The sequence below is a fragment of the Trachurus trachurus genome (genome assembly GCF_905171665.1).
Source record: "Trachurus trachurus genome assembly, chromosome: 24".
NCBI classification, from domain to species: domain Eukaryota; kingdom Metazoa; phylum Chordata; class Actinopteri; order Carangiformes; family Carangidae; genus Trachurus; species Trachurus trachurus.
In genome coordinates, this window is record NC_139910.1 from 5,302,814 (window position 1) to 5,322,663 (window position 19,850).

Consider the following 19,850-nt stretch of genomic DNA (forward strand, 5'->3'; position numbering starts at 1 on the left):
TTTATTATTTATTTATTTATTATTATTTCCTATTATTTATATTTCCTCTCTCTCGTGCAAACTGTAATATTTTTCTTTTTTGTGTGTGTGATTCTCTTATCTGATTATTTATTTACTTAATTTTTATTATTATAATATTATTATTATTTTCTTTCTTTCTTTCTTTCTTTCTTTTTCCCATTTGTAAGCTTAGATATCACAAGTTGACTATTATTCTGATATCTGGCCGTTTGTGGATTAGCTGGGGTTAGGAGAGCCTTGTCTTGTTTGTGTGTGTGTGTGTGTGTGTGTGTGTGTGTGTGTGTGTGTGTGTGTGTGTGTGTGTGTGTGTGTGTGTGTGTGTGTGTGTGTGTGTGTGTGTGTGTGTGTGTGTGTGTGTGTATGTAAGTCCTGTAATGTGTTTCAATGTATTTGTTTTTCTTCTATTTCTTTACCTGACATTGTATCATTATATCTTTTTGTGGAAGGACCCCCCTCGAAAATGAGATGATTCATCTCAAGGGGCTATCCTGAATAAATAAATTCAAATTCAATATGTCCTTGAGTATTGGCCCCCTCTGTTGCCTGGTTATGTAGGTGATGATGGCTTTTGTTTATTTCACAAAAAGTCTGTGTTTTATGTCTTCAGTCTGTCAGGTTGCCTGGTCACAGAGGAAGGCTGTTCTTCTCTGGCCTCAGCTCTGAGCTCCAACCCCTCCCATCTCAGAGAGCTGGACCTGAGCTACAATCATCCAGGAGACTCAGGAGTGAAGCTGCTGTCTGCTGGAGTGGAGGATCCACACTGGAGACTGGACACTCTCAGGTATGGATAGATGGACAGAACTCTGCTTCATGTTTCATGGTGGATGAGTGAATGTGGATGAAGTTGATCCTGACTTTGTTTCCTCCTCAAGGGTGGACCATTGTGGACCTCACACACAGAGACCTGGTCTGAGGAAATGTGAGTGTGTTTTAAGTTTGATTCATGACACAACTGCACATATGTTACACTAGATTTTTATATTTTCCAGACGTACAAAGTCTGATTTCTCCAGAGTTTCATTCAGGATTCAGTTTTTGTTTTAGTCAGTGTGGCTGTAAAGATGTTAGAATCAAATCAATTTAAAATCCACAAACAACAAACTAACTGATCACAGTGATCGTATGAAACTAATCAATACATTTTATTAACAGTGGAGCCAACAGAAACCCCAAACACAACAGGATATCATTAATGTCACAAAGATGTTGAAAATATGATTACTCAGTGTTAAATTAACTGGTGTTTGTATAAACAGAGTGTGTGGGTGTTTTCTAGATCCAGTTGGAGATGATGAGGCGGAAATAGGTTAGGTTTTTTTTTTTTTCAGACTCAACATTGATCTTCCAATTTACGATTTAAAATCATCTAATCAAAGGCATATTGATGAGCTTCATGATTAGATAATCACATCCAGACTGTTGAGAAACTTGTTTGTAGCAGACGTCAGTTTGAGATTTGGGGCCCTAGTTTGCTGGCGCAGCGCAGGTGGCGCAAGGTAGCGCAGCTGGTCTAATGCAAGTTTCGACCTAGCGCAAAGTCAGATTGGAAGATTGGCAGATCGCGCTGCGCTGAGATAGGCGTGGCCGCGCAGCAGGGGGAGGCGTCACAGATTCAGCTTGGTGCAGTGGAAGTTTTGTGCGAAAATGTCTCGCCGAGGTTGCGCTGAAAGCTCGCCACCTCCAACCAGGTCTACTCTCAGCGCAGGGCGGAGCGCAGCAGGTGCAGTGGAAGTTTGACTGACTGACCTGCAGTGCACACACGTCACCAAGACCTCACAGGCAGATCTCCACAGTTCCAGACACATTTCAATGCAATAAATATCCACAATAACCACTATTTAATGCAACTAATGGAATCAACAGTGAATTTATATCTATATAGATTGTCCCGTCACATCTGACGTCAGATCAAAGCAGAGATTAAAGGCTGTCGGCGCGTAAAGGAAACTCCACCTGAATTAACACAGCAGGGACGAACTGGCACTGAAAAGCAGCTGTGGATGTCCCAAGCAGGACTGAGGGTGGATGACTGCATGTCGCTGCCGTGTTGAGATACCACTCTGCCCTTGTGATGATCGCTTTATTTATTTATTTACTTATTAATTCATTAGAGCGAGCGACCGCATCACGCAGCCGTAATGAAAAACAAAACACAAATCATCATCTCTCTTAGTCCACCACAACAGCCTCTGTATCAGATAGTCAGTATATAGCCTACTACAGTACTCTCTATCACAGAAAAAAAAGAGAAAAAAGAGACGGACAGAGAGAGAGAGAGAGAGGAGGACAGAGAGAGAGAGAGAGAGAGAGAGAGAGAGAGAGCGCGTCCTTTACGCTGATTTCATGGTGTTTGTTTATGTTGTGATTAGTGTAGGCTACACCTCTCATCTTGCTTACACAGGGTTTGAATAAATGTGAGTTTCTTTATTAGTTTATTAGTTGTTGTTTCTTACATTGGGCAGCCGTTCTCAGTGTATCAGATCAATCCTGGTTAAGTATATTAGTAAACTCATTATTGGTCACTCTGAGCTCGGACCTCCGGACCGCACAGCTGTTTCCTCCAGGGAGAGGTTCGGCCTCTGGCGTCGCTGTTTCCTCCGTCCATGTCCAAGTATAAAATGACAAACTTGCAGTGCGCATCACCCGCCGCGCAGTTAAAGGTGAGGAGAGGAGCTCATTTGATTGGTGAAGATCTGACTCGGCTGTGTCAAACCCACTCCACGCCTTTCTCTCCTCCTCCTGTCTCCCTCCCGCCCTCTCTCCTCCCTCTTTGCCGTTTGCGCCGGTGGGAGGGACGAGGGGAGGGTTTACGCTGGTCTAAGTCTGACTGCGCGGCCCACCAATCTTGCGAAAAGGACCTGGTCCACGCCCCGTTGGCGTGGCGAAGCTGTGCTGCACTTAGACTTCGCTCGGTCTAAGAAACTAGGGCCCTTGATGTCAAAGGTAGGCTATGTGACAAACTGTAAACTGTTTTCTTGTCTGTAACAACATCTATTGCACGTCTGTCCGTCCTGGGTGAGGGATCCCTCCTCTGTTGCTCACCCTGAGGTTTCTCCTGTTTTTCCCTGTTAAAAGGGTTTCCATGGAGTTTTTCCTCAGTCGATGTGAGGGTCTAAGGACAGAGGATGTTGCTACGATGCCATGTAAAGCCCTTTGAGACAAACTGTTTGTAAAAACGGGCTATACAAATAAAATTGCCTTGCCTTGCCTTGCCTATGAACTTTGTGCTGAGTGTGAGCTCTTTGATGGAGGTGGTGACAGTTTTAGAAAGCAGATGGTTCAAAGCTTCTTTGTGCTGCAGTGGAAGATGATGATCCAGTTTCATCAGTGACACTGTATTTACTCCATGTGTTTATTGGTGTGGATCTCCATCAGCCTCATCCTCAGGTCCACACCAGAAGAAAAGCACAACATTGTTGACATCTTGATTTTCATGTTCAGTAACTGTTGATGTTGTTATAGATGGATTGTTGGATTTTGATTTAAAGGGATATGCCGGTGCTAGGTGTGGTCTAACACATCGTGACAGTAGTAGAACACCCCCTCGAGAGTTCAAGTTTGCCAACCACAAACTTCTCTTGTTATAGTGACTTCAGCACAGACAGCCAGATAGCAAAACACTGCTCTCTTTTTAGGCACAAGCCAACAGCAATCAAAAAAGCCACTCACAAATAATGCTCAGAACAGAAGGGTCCCAGAACACCCAGGTGAGATGCGTACATGAACCTCTTGGATGAGAGTTGCTTTCGATTTAACCTCCTTTGAGAAATTATCAGTGAAGTTGTTGATAAATGAACAGGTGATAAACTGCAGCTGTGTTGTGTCTTGTTCTCGCCATCAGACGCCTGTGAACTGGAACTGGACATGGACACAGTGAACAAACAGCTCAAACTGTCTGACAACAACAGGAAGGTGATATATGTAAGAAAGGATCAGTCATATCCTGATCACTCAGACAGATTTGACCACTGGCCTCAGCTGCTGTGTAGAAATGGTCTGACTGGTCGCTGTTACTGGGAGGTCGAGTGGAGTGGATGGGTTTATATATCAGTGAGTTACAGAGGAATCAAAAGGAAAGGAAACCGTAAAGACTGTGTGTTTGGAAAAAATGATCAGTCCTGGAGTCTGATCTGTTCTGATGGTTGTTACTTTGTCTGTCACAGCAACAGACAAACATCCATCTTCTCTTCCTCCTCTGTCACTAACAGAGTAGCAGTGTATGTGGACTATCCTGCTGGCTCTCTGTCCTTCTACAGTGTCTCCTCTGGCAGACTGACCCACCTCTACACCTTCAACACCACATTCACTGAACCTCTGTATCCAGGGTTCTGGATCTGGTCTGATTCCTCAGTGTCTCTGTGTCGTCTGTAGGTCTCACTGTCTCTCCTGAGGTCAGAAACTCTGCTGACTCTAGGTCAGCTGCTGAAGTCAAAGTTGACTCTGTTCACCATCACACTCTGTACTGTGAAGCAGATCTGTCTCAGACTCACACACTAAACTGTTATAGATTCACAGATAAAACATTTCTACTTGCAGCAATTGATTCATTATTTAAATCAAAATGTTTTGATGTTCACTTTGTAAATTCAGAATTTAATAATCCAGGTTGCGTTGTCATGTTCACCATAAAAACACACAACTGTAGTGACAGCAGTGAACTGATCATCAACATCATCACTGTGGTCACAGTCATGGCTTGGACAGTTTCAGGAAAAGACAATAACATGTTTAAATTTGTTCTGAGATTAAACAAACAACAAAAACTGCAGGTTTCACCCAGGAATCCAACACTGCTCCTCTGTCATATTTTTTTTACCTGTCTATCCTGTCATAATTACTATGGCCACTAGATATCGCCCATAACCAAACCTTACTAGTGGTCATAATAAGGTGCTGCACAGACAGGTTATACAGGAGGACAGTCTCATCACCTCACAGCTCTAAGTAAAATGTGTTGATAAGTGATTCAGACTCTCCTCCTCTCTGAGAACATGTTCTCCATGATACAGGTCACACTGAGGAAAATCTTCATCAGGGAACAAAATTGTTTCCACTTATTTTATTAATCACACTGATAAATCCACTGTTTTCAATCAGATGCTAAATCTGAAAAGAAAAATCTCTGTTTATTGGGATTTTATTCGCTTCTTACTTTGTTGTATTGTTGAATACAGTTTTTTAATCTACTTGCTGAGAATAAGAAATCTGAAACAGTGGAAACTGAACTGGACCGAAAGGACATAACTTCTCCTGTTTGGACCAACATTGATGTTAATCTGGATTTAATGTAAATGTAAGAAGTGTTTTGTTTTTGTACAGTGAATAAAAGATAAATAAAGGTCTTTGTAACTGAAATTTCTATCTCTCTCTCCTTCTTCCTCTCCTTCTCAAGTTAAAATACTCTTAAATTATAATAAAGTAGGCCAATAGTAATTTTATGAATTGAATAATATATAGCTATTGTAAACTAAAATTATATACTGAAAAATTGTAAATCTCTGAAAATATTTATGTTTTATTTTATTCACCTTGACATGAACTGTATTTAAACTGCACTTTCTCAGTGCACATTACCATGAACCATATAGGCCTAAATGAATGAAACCCATATTTGAATGAATACAAAAAGATTTTAAAATATATATATATATATTTTAAAAGTTGTTTTTTCCAAACATTTTTTTTTTACACTCGATAAACATCACTTCCTTTGCGTTATCATCATTGTAGTTCACGTTTCCCACCCACTCAGTGTCAGTGAAGATCATCTTTATTCAGGTGAGTGTCTTGCTGTAACGTTAAAGGAGTATTATCGCAAATCCAAATCCTTTATTCGGCCACTAGATGGAGCCAGGCGGAGCTTATCAGATATAACCAAGTGGGCAGCTGTCAGAGAGAGAGAGCAGCCTCGTTTACTCCCCCCCGCCCCCCCTCCTCCTCCCTCCCCCCTCCTCCTCCCTCACCAGGCTGAATGAACGTGCAATCGCGGGAAAAAGAAAACTCGCTAGTGGAAGCGGCAGCTCTACGTCGCGCACAACCACAACAACGACAACAACAGCAACTGCAACTTCCTCCTCCTTAATAACGCTGAGAGGACAGCTGAAGAAAGACACAGGGACGTGGAGACAAAGTGTTCTACCAGCGATGCAGTGACTGTAAGCAGCCTGACACTGCTACATTACTCACTGTTGCATATTTGTCCGGTTCGGGGGTCGGATTTGCGAGTTCCGAGTGCATTTCAACGCAGCAAGCGCCGGGCCGGCTTGGATCATAACAAAGACAAATGCTGGATTTGCCCCACGGACACTACACTGTTGCCGATTTCTTTTGTAAATTTAGTTATGGCTCCCCCCGACCCATCTTTTGCATATTTCATCTTATTTTATGCTATTACTGCTGTATTTGCGATAATGCTCCTTTAATGAATGTGTGAGAGATAAAATGTCTAGGTTCCCTCTGATCCACAGGACTCTGTCAGGTGATCTACTTCACGTCAAACACCTTTAATGAAAGTGACCGTTCCGTGTCTTTCACCGTCAGTTTTTTCTACATTTTCCACTTTCATCCGACAGACTCACCTGCATGTATCACATTACAGAACCCTGCTCACCTGGACACGCCCACACACTCACCTGATATTTCAGTGATGCGCAGAGACAGAAATGGAGGCAGAAGGAGCAGCAGAGAAACTGAGCGGTAACAACTGTAACTTTCTGTTGGGTTAAAGCTTGTTGTGGATGTGTGGAAGTTCGGAGAAAGAAATAACTTATTATCTAAGTATTTTGGTTTCACCTGTCATCAGTTTCTAGTTTGATTGTTGTCTGTCGATGTGTCAATAAGGAAGTCGGTGATTCCGTTTCAGATCAACTCTAAACCGGACTTTGTGTCGTCTACACTCAGTACAACTGTCAGAGACTTTCTTGACTTTGCTGAAGCAGAGCTCCACACAGACCCACACTCGCTACCTGCGCAATGGGGAAAATCTGTTGAAACACGTCAGGTTGTAAAGTGTAACTGAAACAGCAGAGGGCGCTGCAGAGCTTATTTTAGCCCCCAGGTAAATGTGGATGATTATTATCCACAGAGGTTCAGTGACATGAGACTGCTGGGCTGATGTTGTTGTCGACACATCTGTTTTAAATGGCCTCTGATGTCATCATTATTTTTGTCCAAACAGGTGATGTGTTGATGTTTACAGAGAAATGTTCCTGTCATGGTTGGACTCATTAACAGGACAGATTCAGAGACTGCGGTCAGTGTGCATGTTGATGGTTAGAGGAAGAGAAAGAGGAGGAGGCTGGGAGGAAGACTTTTACTATACTAATAATAACCCTGATAATGTGCAAAGGCACCGGCAACTCTTCTGTTTTCTATCTGGTATACTATATCTCAGGATGTTGAAAAAAATGTGTGTATAAAAATAAATGTATGCTCTGGCATTATCTTTATCTGTGTCTGTAAATTTACAGTGGGGCAGCCCTGACCTCAAAGAAATAGTTGTTTTCAGTCACTTCAAATGAAAATGGTTTTAATTCATATTTCTAAATATTAAAAAATTTCACATCAGTTTCACTGGTACCAGATTCTGACAACAAACCCAAATACTTTTAGATTTATGAGGACAGACAGACAGACAGACAGACAGACTTGCTGCTGTTGTTGTTATGTTTTACTGTTGTCATCGTCGTCTTCTTCTTCTTCTTCTTCTTCTTCTTCTTCTTCTTCTTCTTCTTCTTCAAGAGTTTACAACCACAGTGTTTATTTATGGGGCGGGATACAGAAAAGAGAATAAGGCAATGTGGCAGCTGCTGAATTTTATCGTGGGGGAGGCAAAAATGGCCATCTACATCTCCAGGAGAAATCAAATGGAAGGCCAGGTGTGTAGAGGCATTCGCAGTGTGGCGCTCCAACGTCCGCTGTAGGATCAGACTGGAGTTTGCATTTTATAGACTGATGGGAGACCTGGGAAGCTTCTCAGATATTTGGTGCCACAACAACGTCCTGTGTGCTGTTTTAAACAATGAACTTTCTTTTACCAGTGTGCTGAAAAACTGACAGAGTATCTATTGATTGATTGATTGATTGATTGATTGATTGATTGATTGATTGATTGATTGATTGATTGATTGATTGGGCGTTGTTTGCGTGTATGTATGTATGAATGTGTGTTTATGGTGGGGTTTTTATAAATAGATAAGTCTGTGGTTGGGTAGAATGAACAGCTGATAATGTCCTGTGATTGGTAAATAAAGTGTGGTTGTAAAAAAAAAAAAAAAATCTTCTTCTTCTTCTTCTTCTTCTTCTCTTTGATATGATTGGAGCATGTGTAGAACAGTTATACTGCCCCTTATCAGAAAGAAAACAATTACATGTCCAATTACATGTTTTGACTGCCACATTTTTTCACTGCCACATTTTTTAATATTCTGCCACTGACTGAGTATCAAAGTTTTGAATCTTGTGATGTCTGGAATAGATCGATGTGTCCAACTCAGTGTATTTGTGACAGAACTAATGTGAGCCCTGTTGTGATGAAGTCTGTTGTTGTGTTTGTGTGAAGGTGGGGGCTCTGCTATGAATCAGTGTGAGGACAGAGAGGAGGGAGCCCCTCCCTCTAAAACCACTCATGAGAGCCAGACCGAAGCTCAGAGGTGAGATGAGGATCTCTAACTGTCCATGACTCTTCTCTATGTCAGAGCTCAGCACTCACATCACTGCACCATCATTATTTACACTCACTGTCAAATCAACAGCACAGAAGAACTAATGAAGCAATAAATGAATCAACAGGGAACCGATTGATCAATTAAGATGAGGTCAGATGTGCTCAAAATTCATTTGTCACCTGTTTGTATCAGGATGCAGCAGCAGAGAGCAGACTCTGTGGTACCCAGCTGTTTGTCCATGAAGAGTGACGGGTCAATGTTTCGTCTTATTGACTTTAAAGATGAAGAACTTCCTGATGGAAGGTAAGAATAGAAAACTGAACTTTGTAATTATCAGATTCTCCTGAACTTGAGCAACAGAAAACCTCTCAACATGCTACTGATGTGAATATGACTGAGGACAAATCCACCACAGACCACAGAGGTCCTCCTCAGGTGGGTTCATCAGTTCATGATGAAATATCACAGCATCATCCCATGATTAGAAAATCTTCTACACCAAGACAACATTTCCTGTCTGTGTCTGCCCATCATTTGTATCAGAAGTCTCTAAGAGAAAGCAATAACTCATTGTTTAAAATCAGTCAACATAGATTAGCTAATTGATGATAGGTTACCTACAGCTGCTGCTGATCACACTCATATTATAGGTGGTGTGTCTGTTAAAATATTGATAAGAAAAAGCCACAGAGTAAATTGTACACTGTTGGAGACAGTGTCTAATATCAGAAGATTCATGTAGACTCATCTATTAAATACAGGTATGTCCACCTTTACCTTAGGGAGACTATCTGTGGTTGAAAGGCTAGATCATTCATTTCCAGACAGAAAATGGCTGCATGAATGATGAGGAGTTGATACAGTGAATCAGAGTCTAGTTTATTGTAAGTAGGTTTTCATATAGGGCTCATTTAATTAAACAATAAACAAACTTGTTAAAATAGAGTTGTTTTGAAGCCTCCTGAGCTTTTTTAACAATATTGCTATATTATATACGCTGCCCTCTGCTGGACAGCACTGAGGTGTAACACATTCAGTTTTTGTTTTAGTCAGTGTGGCTGTAAAGATGTTAGAATCAAATGCTGCATTAGGTGAGCCTTAAGTCGTTTAATCATATATCCTGGATCAGTGTAGGCTACATCATTGATGTTATAGTTCTGAATATTTTTTTCTAAAAGCATTATGTATTTGTCCCATTTTTTTCCGGTATTACAGCAACATAACAGAATTTATTTTCTTAATAAAGGCCATGTTCACACTTTATTACCTTGTGGGGAAATAATACTCACTGAAGATAAAAATGTATCATTGACAGTTATGGTGACTGATAAGGATTATTACTGTCTGTTTATGATTAACCTCAGTTGTTGATTCCAAAAATTATAAGTCTTCAGTTAAAGATAAAGACAGAGCCGAGACTGTATGTGGATCAACAGCGCTTTGAAAGCCCACTACTGTCAGTTGTGCATTTTTTCAGTCTCTGCTTGGATTCCTGGTTGAAGTTGCAGTTTAATTTCACCTTCACTCATCAGTTTCCTGCAAAGTATTTTCACCACCAGAAGGTAACGTAAGCAAATACTTTGATCATGTTTATGTCCGATCCGAACAAATAAAACAAATGTCAGTGGATGTTAAACTGATCTGGGAATAGTCGGGATGGTGATGGTAGTGATGTAGTGATTTAGTGAAGAAGTGAAGGTCTTAGTTTTGCTGAGGCTGAAATTCTACCTGTTGATAAATAACACAAGTGAATCCAAAGATTGACAGGTTTGTGACAAAATACAGCAGTGATGCTGGAAGTGTATAGTTTTGCTTACAGGAGTTCAAATGTTGGATTCTGTGGTTCGTGCCAAGTCACCGCTCTCTGCTGGTGTTGTCATTATCTAATGTCCTTCATTTTCATGTACTGTACATGTAGAAGAGAAAAAAATAATTAGCACATTACAATATGACAGTCATATCAGTTATATATACAGTAAAAAAAATGTCCATGGATCCAATGCTTTTCAGGCTAATATGTTGATCACAGGATTGAAGAAATCTGAGCAGTAAGAGTATATACATTTTGGGCTTTTAGCATAAAACTAACTGGAAATGTGATTCTATTGTGACATATTTAAAATAAACTGAGGTACAGTAAGAGTTTGTGAAAGTGTTTAAATCATTTTTGTGAACCCTGATAAGACATTAAATTTGTGTGTGCCATTAATACAACTGTTTAAAGGCCCCATGCTGTGCACTTTTCTCTGGGTTTATTTACCTGCTGATATCCCTAAAAAGATGTATCATTGGTTTTGAGAACCTGTGATCTGCTTAATATCGTTTATACTGCCCCTTTCTGGAGCTCTAGCAGGCACAGGTCATTTGGCCAATCAGAAGAGAGAATGAGAACCTCTCCTCTGATTGGCTGACTGTTTTTGAGTGGAATGTGGTCGGGCCAATCACAGGCAAGTAACTGAAACCTAAGCTGCATTTATAAAAATTGAAAAAAAACAACTGGTCACGGTGGGCGGAGTTACCTTGTGTGTGACATCACAGAAAGGAGGAAGTGCTATCTGCTCGTCTTAAAGAGAATGTTCGTACAAATGGGCAGTGTGTGTTTCTCCGTTTATGACCAGTTTGATGCATGGGACAGTATATACGTGGCCCAGAGACCTCCACAAGCACGAAAAAATAACCAAAATCACATTTTTCATGCCATGGGGCCTTTAAAACAACAGAGTAATTTTCTGTCGTTATCAAATTTATTATACGATGCTTTTATTGATGTGAACCTTGAACGTTCAAAGTTCTTTTCATGCAGCCATAAAGTCATGAAAACTTACAGCAATACTTAGGAACTTTCATTTTTGGTTGAGTTTGGCGGCGCCGGTGGACCAAAGCGGTAGTGTTTTGCCTGAAGGAAGACCCCATTTCCCATGAGCACCAGCACGTAGCGTTGTAAACATCTTCCTGATCTCGCGTGCAACAACTCGGTGCTGACCTGTTGATCTGCCTATTTTGTGATTTTACAATCAGTATCTCCTTGTTCATGGTGTCAACAGGTTGAAATGGTGTCTGAAAACCTCTGGCCTGTTGACTTCATGCCAGCCTCAGCCCATTACAACGTTTTCAAGGTGTAGTGCGGGAAATATGATCCGCTGTAAACACGGTGTATTTTATTTTGAAAATTAACCGGGTGTTTTGTTTTGTATTTTGTACACAATTTCCTGTCACGCACGGGCTGCTCTGTGCTGAATTTATGTGCCGTGCTTCGGTGAATGGGGACAGGGTCAAGTGATGTACAGTATGCTGTAAAGTAGTCAGCACATTTGTAGTTTTTTGTGTGGAGGGGTTCCTACCATCCACCTCGAAGCTGCTTAGTGCCATTGAAGGCAATACAGACCCCCCAGGCCATGACAGAGGTGTCATTCAACCTGTTTTAAGTCAATCATAAAAGTTCTGAAAATATTATATGAAGGTTGAAAAGTGACTTAGTGTTGGTTTAAGCACTCAGATCCTTATTATCCAACACGATATAGGCTATAAGATAGCAGCTGTAAAAGAAAAAACATGTCCTGACAGAGTCCTGGCAGATTTAGTGTGATTAGAGCTGAGATTTCTGGTTGTACTATGTTTAATGTCATATTATGTTTCCAGACTTTGTGTGGTGATGAAGAGTATGTGGCAATTTCTTTAGATTGATGATGATGATGGAGGAATCTGCAGCAGCTTCTCTTTGTTTCCTCTACAGGTGAAAGAAGAACGACCCTGTGACTGGATGTAGATCTGAATTCACCTGGTGACTGAGTGTTTTCTTTGTTCTGACACACAGCTGTTGTATGTCCTCGGACAAATTTATTGAATGTTATTGTGAAGGTACCATGTCAATATGATTTCTTCTTTATCTACAGTGAAATCTGTCAGTGAAAAGTATTTGGACTTCACTCTCTTTAGCACCATCTAGTGGCCAAATCCAGAATGACATAGTGGTAACAGCACTGTTGTTAAGACTTAATGCAGCTCTTCCAGCAGGTGGAGGTTCAGCCATGAGTGAGGACAGAGAGGAGGGAGCCCCTCTCTATGACACCACTCTGTGGTGGGAACATAAGAGCCAGACCAAAGATTCGAGGTGAGATGAGGATCTGTCCATGACTCTTCTCCATATCAGAGCTCAGCACTCACATCACTGTTATTTTTCTCCATAAGCTTTTTTTTAATTCTACCATTTAGTTTGACCTTGTTTTGAGGTACCAATGATGATACAGAGCAACACAAGTGAAGACCTTTATCTACAGGATTTCTGATTTGTTTGATGATTATCAGGTTAGTTTTCTACCCATTAATTACTCTTTGTCAACTCTTTGTTTATATCAGCAACCAGCGACAGAGAAAAGACCCTCCTGAACCCAGCGGTGTTTCTGTGAAGAGTGACAGATCTATGGGTCGTCCTATTCTCTTTAAGGATCGACAACAGTCTGAGGAACCCAGCTGTGTGTCAATGAAGAGTGACCGATCTATGGGTCGTCCTATTCTCTTTAAGGATAGACAACAGTCTGCTGAACCCAGCAGTGTGTCCTCAAAGAGTGACCGATCTATGGATAATCTTATCAAGGAAAAAAGGTTAAAGCTGACCATTTTAATGTTGTTCAAAACTATTAAAGACATTAAATGCCTGACATTTTACCATGTGTTGTGTTTCCACTGGTATTCATACAGTGCAACACCTGTAACAACCTGTGTGTATGTGTGTCTGTTCTCCACAGAGTTCAGACCTCAGAGGTTCTCAGTGATCTATCCACCAAGCAGCATCACACAGACCTGGACTCCATATTTATGGTGTGTAATTGTTCATCCACAGACAGAACTGATGACTACATCAGCCACCAAGAAATGTTCAACTAATAACAGTCTGATACTGCTTTCATTAGACCAGTAGGGCTTCTTTTGTTTTTACAAAAACATGCCTCTCTCTCCCTCTCTCTCTCATTCATCTGAATCCTTCAGAAAACAGGTTCAGCTATGAGTGAGGACAGAGAGGAGGGAGCCCCTCTCTATGACACCACTCTGTGGTGGGAACATAAGAGCCAGACCAAAGCTCGGAGGTGAGATGAGGATCTCTAACTGTCCATGACTCTTCTCCATATCAGAGCTCAGCACTCACATCACTGTTATTTTTCTCCATAAGCTTTTTTAAATTCTACCATTTAGTTTGATCTTGTTTTGAGGTACCAATGACGATAAAGAGCAACACAATTGAAGTCTTTTATCTACAGGATTTCTGATTTGTTTGATGATTATCAGGTTAGTTTTCTTCCAATTAATTAATTTCCTTTGTCAACTCTTTGTTTATATCAGCAACCAGCGACAGAGAAAAGACCCTCCTGAACCCAGCTGTGTTTCTGTGAAGAGTGACCGATCTATGGGTCGTCCTATTCTCTTTAAGGATGGACAACAGTCTGCTAAACCCAGCTGTGTGTCCATGAAGAGTGACCGATCTATGGGTCGTCCTATTCTCTTTAAGGATAGACAACAGTCTGCTGAACCCAGCAGTGTGTCCATAAAGAGTGATAATCTTATCAATGAAAAAAGGTTAAAGCTGACCATTTTAATGTTGTTCAAAACTATTAAAGACATTAAATGCCTGACATTTCACCATGTGTTGTGTTTCTACTGGTATTCATACAGTGCAACACCTGTAACAACCTGTGTGTATGTGTGTTTGTTCTCCACAGAGTTCAGACCTCAGAGGTTCTCAGTGATCTATCCACCAAGCAGCATCACACAGACCTGGACTCCATATTTATGGTGTGTAATTGTTTATTCCCATACGGAACTGATGACTACATCAGCCACCAAGAAATGTTCAACTAATAACAGTCTGATACTGCTTTCATTAGACCAGTAGGGCTTCTTCTGTTTTACAAAAACATGCCTCTCTCTCTCTCTCTCTCATTCATCTACAATGAATCCTTCAGAAAACATTTCTTGTCTCCATGTTTTCCTGAGCCTTCCAGCCTCTTTGTTGTCTTTGTTACAATAGTCTTTAACACCAGCTCAGCGTCAGGAGGCTACTGAATCTATTTTGTTCAGCTCAACAGGTTTGATTAAAGTCTCCAAGTCTTTCTGTGACAGACGGTCCATCAAAGGATTACGTACAGGCCTGGTGACTGATGATCTAATGTTTGATCCAACAGTTTATACTGAAAGTGAAGTTATTGTTTTTCCAGCTGCTGGAGGAGAACATTGTTCATTTTGTGAAGAACGAGCTGAAGAGTGTCCAAAGACTTCTGAGTCCAGAATTATTAGAGAATCATGGCAATGTTGATGGGTTAGTGGGTGGTGAGGATGAAGAACAAATGAGGAGCAGCACAGAGGCATTGCTGAAGATCACGGTAAACTTCCTTAGAAGAATGAAGCAGGGGAAGCTGGCTGACCGTCTGCAGATCAGTAAGAGAATTTATTTAATTGCTCAACATGATGGAGAAATTAATAATTTACTAATATCTTAATAGAGGGAGCAACATATTTTCCGATATACATTCTTTAGGGTTAAGAAATGCTTAAATATCAACATTACAGTCTATACATTTAACTCAATTGTTCTTTGTTCATTCAGGGAATCATGCTGCAGTTTGTCAACATAAATTAAAATCTAACCTGAAGAAGAAGTCCCAGTGTGTGTTTGAGGGGATCTCTAAAGCAGGAAACCCAACTCTTCTGAACCAGATCTACACAGAGCTCTACATCACAGAGGGAGGGAGTGGAGAGGTCAATGATGAACATGAGGTCAGACAGATTGAAACAGTATCCAGGAGACCAGACAGACCAGAAACAACTATCAGACAAGAAGACATCTTTAAAGCCACACCTGGAAGAGATGAACCAATCAGAACAGTGATGACAAAGGGAGTGGCTGGCATTGGGAAAACAGTCTTAACACAGAAGTTCACTCTGGACTGGGCTGAAGACAAAGCTAACCAGGACATACAGTTCACATTTCCGTTCACTTTCAGAGAGCTGAATGTCCTGAAAGAGAAAAAGTTCAGCTTGGTGGAACTTGTTCATCATTTCTTTACTGAAACCAAACAAGCAGAAATCTGTAGGTTTGATCAGTTCCAGGTCGTCTTCATCTTTGACGGTCTGGATGAGAGTCGACTTCCTCTGGACTTCCACAACACTGAGATCCTTACTGATGTGACAGAGTCCACCTCAGTTAATGTGCTGCTGACAAACCTCATCAGGGGGAAACTGCTTCCCTCTGCTCGCCTCTGGATAACTACAAGACCTGCAGCAGCCAATCAGATCCCTCCTGAGTGTGTTGACATGGTGACAGAGGTCAGAGGGTTCACTGACCCACAGAAGGAGGAGTACTTCAGGAAGAGGTTCAGCAATGAGGAGCAGGCCAGAGAAATCATCTCCCACATCAAGACATCACGAAGCCTCCACATCATGTGCCACATCCCAGTCTTCTGCTGGATCACTGCTACAGTTCTGGAGGAGGTGTTGAAGACCAGAGAGGGAGGAGAGCTGCCCAAGACCCTGACTGAGATGTACATCCACTTCCTGGTGGTTCAGTCCAAACTGAAGAAGATCAAGTATGATGGAGGAACTGAGACAGATCCACACTGGAGTCCAGAGAGTAGGAAAATGATTAAGTCTCTGGGAAAACTGGCTTTTGAGCAGCTGCAGAGAGGAAACCTGATCTTCTATGAATCAGACCTGACAGAGTGTGGCATCGATATCAGAGCAGCCTCAGTGTACTCAGGGGTGTTCACACAGATCTTTAAAGAGGAGAGTGGCCTGTACCAGGACAAGGTGTTCTGCTTCGTCCATCTGAGTGTTCAGGAGTTTCTGGCTGCTCTTCATGTTCATCGGACCTTCATCAAATCTGGAGTCAATCTGATCTCAGCAAGACAAACAGACTCCCAAAAGTTTACACCATTTAGAGAGAAACCTGATCCAAAACTCTTCTACCAGAGTGCTGTGGACGAGGCCTTACAGAGTCTAAATGGACACCTGGACTTGTTCCTCCGCTTCCTCCTGGGTCTTTCACTGGAGACTAATCAAACCCTCCTACGAGGCCTAATTTCAAAGACAGGACGTAGCTCACAAAACAAAATGAAAACCATCCAATACATCAAGAAAAAGATAAATGAGAATCTTTCTGCAGAAAAAAACATCAATCTGTTTCACTGTCTGAATGAACTGAATGATCGTTCTCTAGTGGAGGAGATCCAACAGTCCCTGAAATCAGGACGTCTCTCCACAGATGAACTGTCTCCTGCTCAATGGTCAGCTCTGGTCTTCATCTTACTGTCATCAGAAAAAGATCTGGATGTGTTTGACCTGAGGAAATACTCTGCCTCAGAGGACGCTCTTCTAAGGCTGCTGCCAGTGATCAAAGCCTGCAACAAAGTTCTGTATGTACGCATATCCATTTATTGATTTCTTTTGTCATGGCAGAAACACATTTTTCTAATTGTTAGACAATTGTTTTTGTTTTGCTGTTTCATCTTCAGACTGAGTGACTGCAACCTCTCAGAGAGAAGCTGTGAAGCTCTGGCCTCAGTCCTCAGGTCCCAGGCCTCCAGTCTGAGAGGGTTAAATTTGAGTAACAACAACCTGCAGGATTCAGGAGTGAAACTGTTGTCTGTAGGACTGAAGAGTTCACACTGTAAACTGGAAACTCTCAGGTAAGGAGGCTTCATATCATTCTTGCAACACAAAACAACTTAAGATGACTGGAGCACCCAGGGTGAAACTGAGACCATTAAACAAGAGTAACAAAAAGAGGTCCAAAAGCAACAAACATAACACATTGGGTAACCGAAAGCCAGCAGGTATACAGGGAGAAATGGATGGACAGGGAAGCACAGGACAGAGACAAACCAACAGGACAGATAAACCCAATCTCAATGTCCCACTAAGCCCAGAGCACTGAGCCTGACATCAACTGGTTGTCAGGCTTGAATTGAATAAAGGGTAATGGTAAACCTCTGCATGTGCAGGTTCTGACCTTACACACTGGCCGAGAGGTAATCTTCAAATAATCACTTCAATTGTTTTTATCTATGTCCCATTCTTAAATCCTTTTCATGTTATTACCTGTATGTATAGTGTGACAACACTATGAACTGTGGGAAATTCACTTGGGCAAAGTCTGCAGAGCTGCAGACTTTTGGAAAGTCTTCATTAAAGGTTGGGTTGGAGATCTATTCTGGATCATTTTTTACTCATCTGCTAGAAATCCTCTTAACACCCGATTGCAACTGAGTAAATAAGACCTTTTCACAAAAATGGGAAAAAAAAAACTTGTCTGGGGAACGAACAACCCTCAAAAACACCATCCAACCACGTAGAATGTCACGTTGTAGTCAATTGGATTGTGATGTGTCGAGTTACCGTCTCTCTCCCTCTCTCCCTTCTCTCGCGTGCACGATCTTTACTGACGTCCGCGGAAAAGCCACAGTCCAGTCTGGTGGGTATCAATATAGCTCTGGCAATGCACGTTGAGTGTCTTCACCCACATCCGCGGAAAGGTGAAGGCGTGGCTTTAGACATAAGTCTGAGGAAAGGGGCTGGGACTTTTGACTTGTGTATTTTCAAAACGTGGCCTGATAGAACCGATTTTCCAGGATCTCCAAACCTTTAAGGCCTCAAAAATGTCTGCAGCGATCCCTTGACGATTTCATTCTGAGATTAAAGTCAGAATTAAAAAAAGAAAAAGAAAAAGAAAGATAAAAATTGAATTTCACAGGTGGCCCTCATCTTCTGCAAATTCGCACACATTTCATGACAGACATTTTGTGAATTTCATCACATTAATATTTTACATCACGTTTTGTTTCTTTTAACCTCAAGGCTACTTTCCTGAAATGATGAATGACAGTTTTGTAATGTGAACAATAAATTATGTTTTCATTATAACACCACTGATTCAGTTAAATCATATCAACCAAATAGTTGGATAAAGTCAGTTTTTCATTTCAAACCATGTTCTCTTGTAATTCCTCTTCAGGCTGGATGGCTGTAAACTCTCAAAGACAAGTTGTGAAGCTTTGTCCTCAGTCCTCAGCTCTAAGTCATCTGGTCTGAAAGAGTTGGACCTTAGTAACAATATCCTTCAGGATTCAGGAGTGAAGCGGTTGTCTGTTGGACTGAAGAGTCCTAACTGTAAACTGAAAACTCTCAGGTAGGGAGCTTCATATTATTCTTGCATTGAATGAGGTGTAATAATAAACTGGAATTGTTTGCTTAATTGGGAGATTGTTACAACAAGCTGACATCACAAATTATCACTCATTTAATATATTATCAGGAGAACACACTAAATAAAAAATAAAATAAAAACGTGATGAATTTTGTTTGTGTGTGTGTGTGTGTGTGTGTGTGTGTGTGTGTGTGTGTGTGTGTGTGTGTGTGTGTGTGTGTGTGTGGGTGTGTGTGGGTGTGTGTGTGTGCATTCAGTCTGTCAGGTTGTCTGGTCACAGAGGAAGGCTGTTCTTCTCTGGCCTCGGCTCTGAGCTCCAACCCCTCCCATCTGAGAGAGCTGGACCTGAGCTACAATCATCCAGGAGACTCAGGAGTGAAGCTGCTGTCTGCTGGAGTGGAGGATCCACACTGGAGACTGGACACTCTCAGGTATGGACAGATGGACAGACAACAGCAGCTCTCACACAGCATCTCTGTCTCTCTGATTAACTGACAAACTCTACCTCGGTGGATGAGTGAAGGATAAAGTTAATTGTGACTTTCTTTCCTCCTCCAGGGTGGACCATTGTGGACCTCAGAGGCTGACACCTGGTCTGAGGAAGTGTGAGTGTGTTTCTAAGTTTGACTCATGATAACATAGCTGCACGTGTTACACCATATTTTTTCTTGACAAGTTAGAATTGATATCAGATTTCAGTCAATTTAAAATCCACAAACACAACAAACTGACCACAATGATCTGGCTAAACAAATTAAAGCAGAAGTAAGCGATCCGGTCGTTTTGGCTAACTTCTTGTCAGCAGATGGAGTTAGCAGTCCCCGCCCTCGTCCCTTCATCACCACATGCACGCGCATCCCTTGGCTGCACACGTACAGAGAGGACCGCCCCTTTATGCCGTTCTCTCTCTCCTCATTGGATAAAGGTTGTAGGATACAAGGAAAGTTTTCTCCTCGGCTTACAGCAGAGCA

General features: G+C 41.5%; 2 protein-coding genes across 2 annotated transcripts in view; both read left to right on the forward strand.

Annotated features, from left to right (window-relative positions):
* LOC311007114 (protein NLRC3-like) overlaps positions 1-19,850 on the forward strand; it is a gene marked incomplete at both ends in the record, with an annotated part of 86,491 nt that overhangs the window by 65,192 nt on the left and 1,449 nt on the right. The window contains 4 exons of the mRNA XM_084000202.1: positions 629-802; positions 17,189-17,362; positions 19,137-19,310; positions 19,438-19,484. Coding sequence (XP_083856328.1) covers positions 629-802; positions 17,189-17,362; positions 19,137-19,310; positions 19,438-19,484 — 569 coding nt within the window. The remainder of the gene's footprint in view (positions 1-628; positions 803-17,188; positions 17,363-19,136; positions 19,311-19,437; positions 19,485-19,850) is intronic.
* On the forward strand, positions 3,514-5,370 carry LOC311007030 (stonustoxin subunit beta-like; the record flags this gene model as incomplete). The annotated part of the gene is made up of 2 exons (XM_084000112.1): positions 3,514-3,526; positions 3,863-5,370. 2 exons carry the CDS (start codon positions 3,514-3,516, stop codon positions 4,390-4,392), a joined length of 543 nt encoding a protein of 180 aa, XP_083856238.1. The 3' UTR covers positions 4,393-5,370.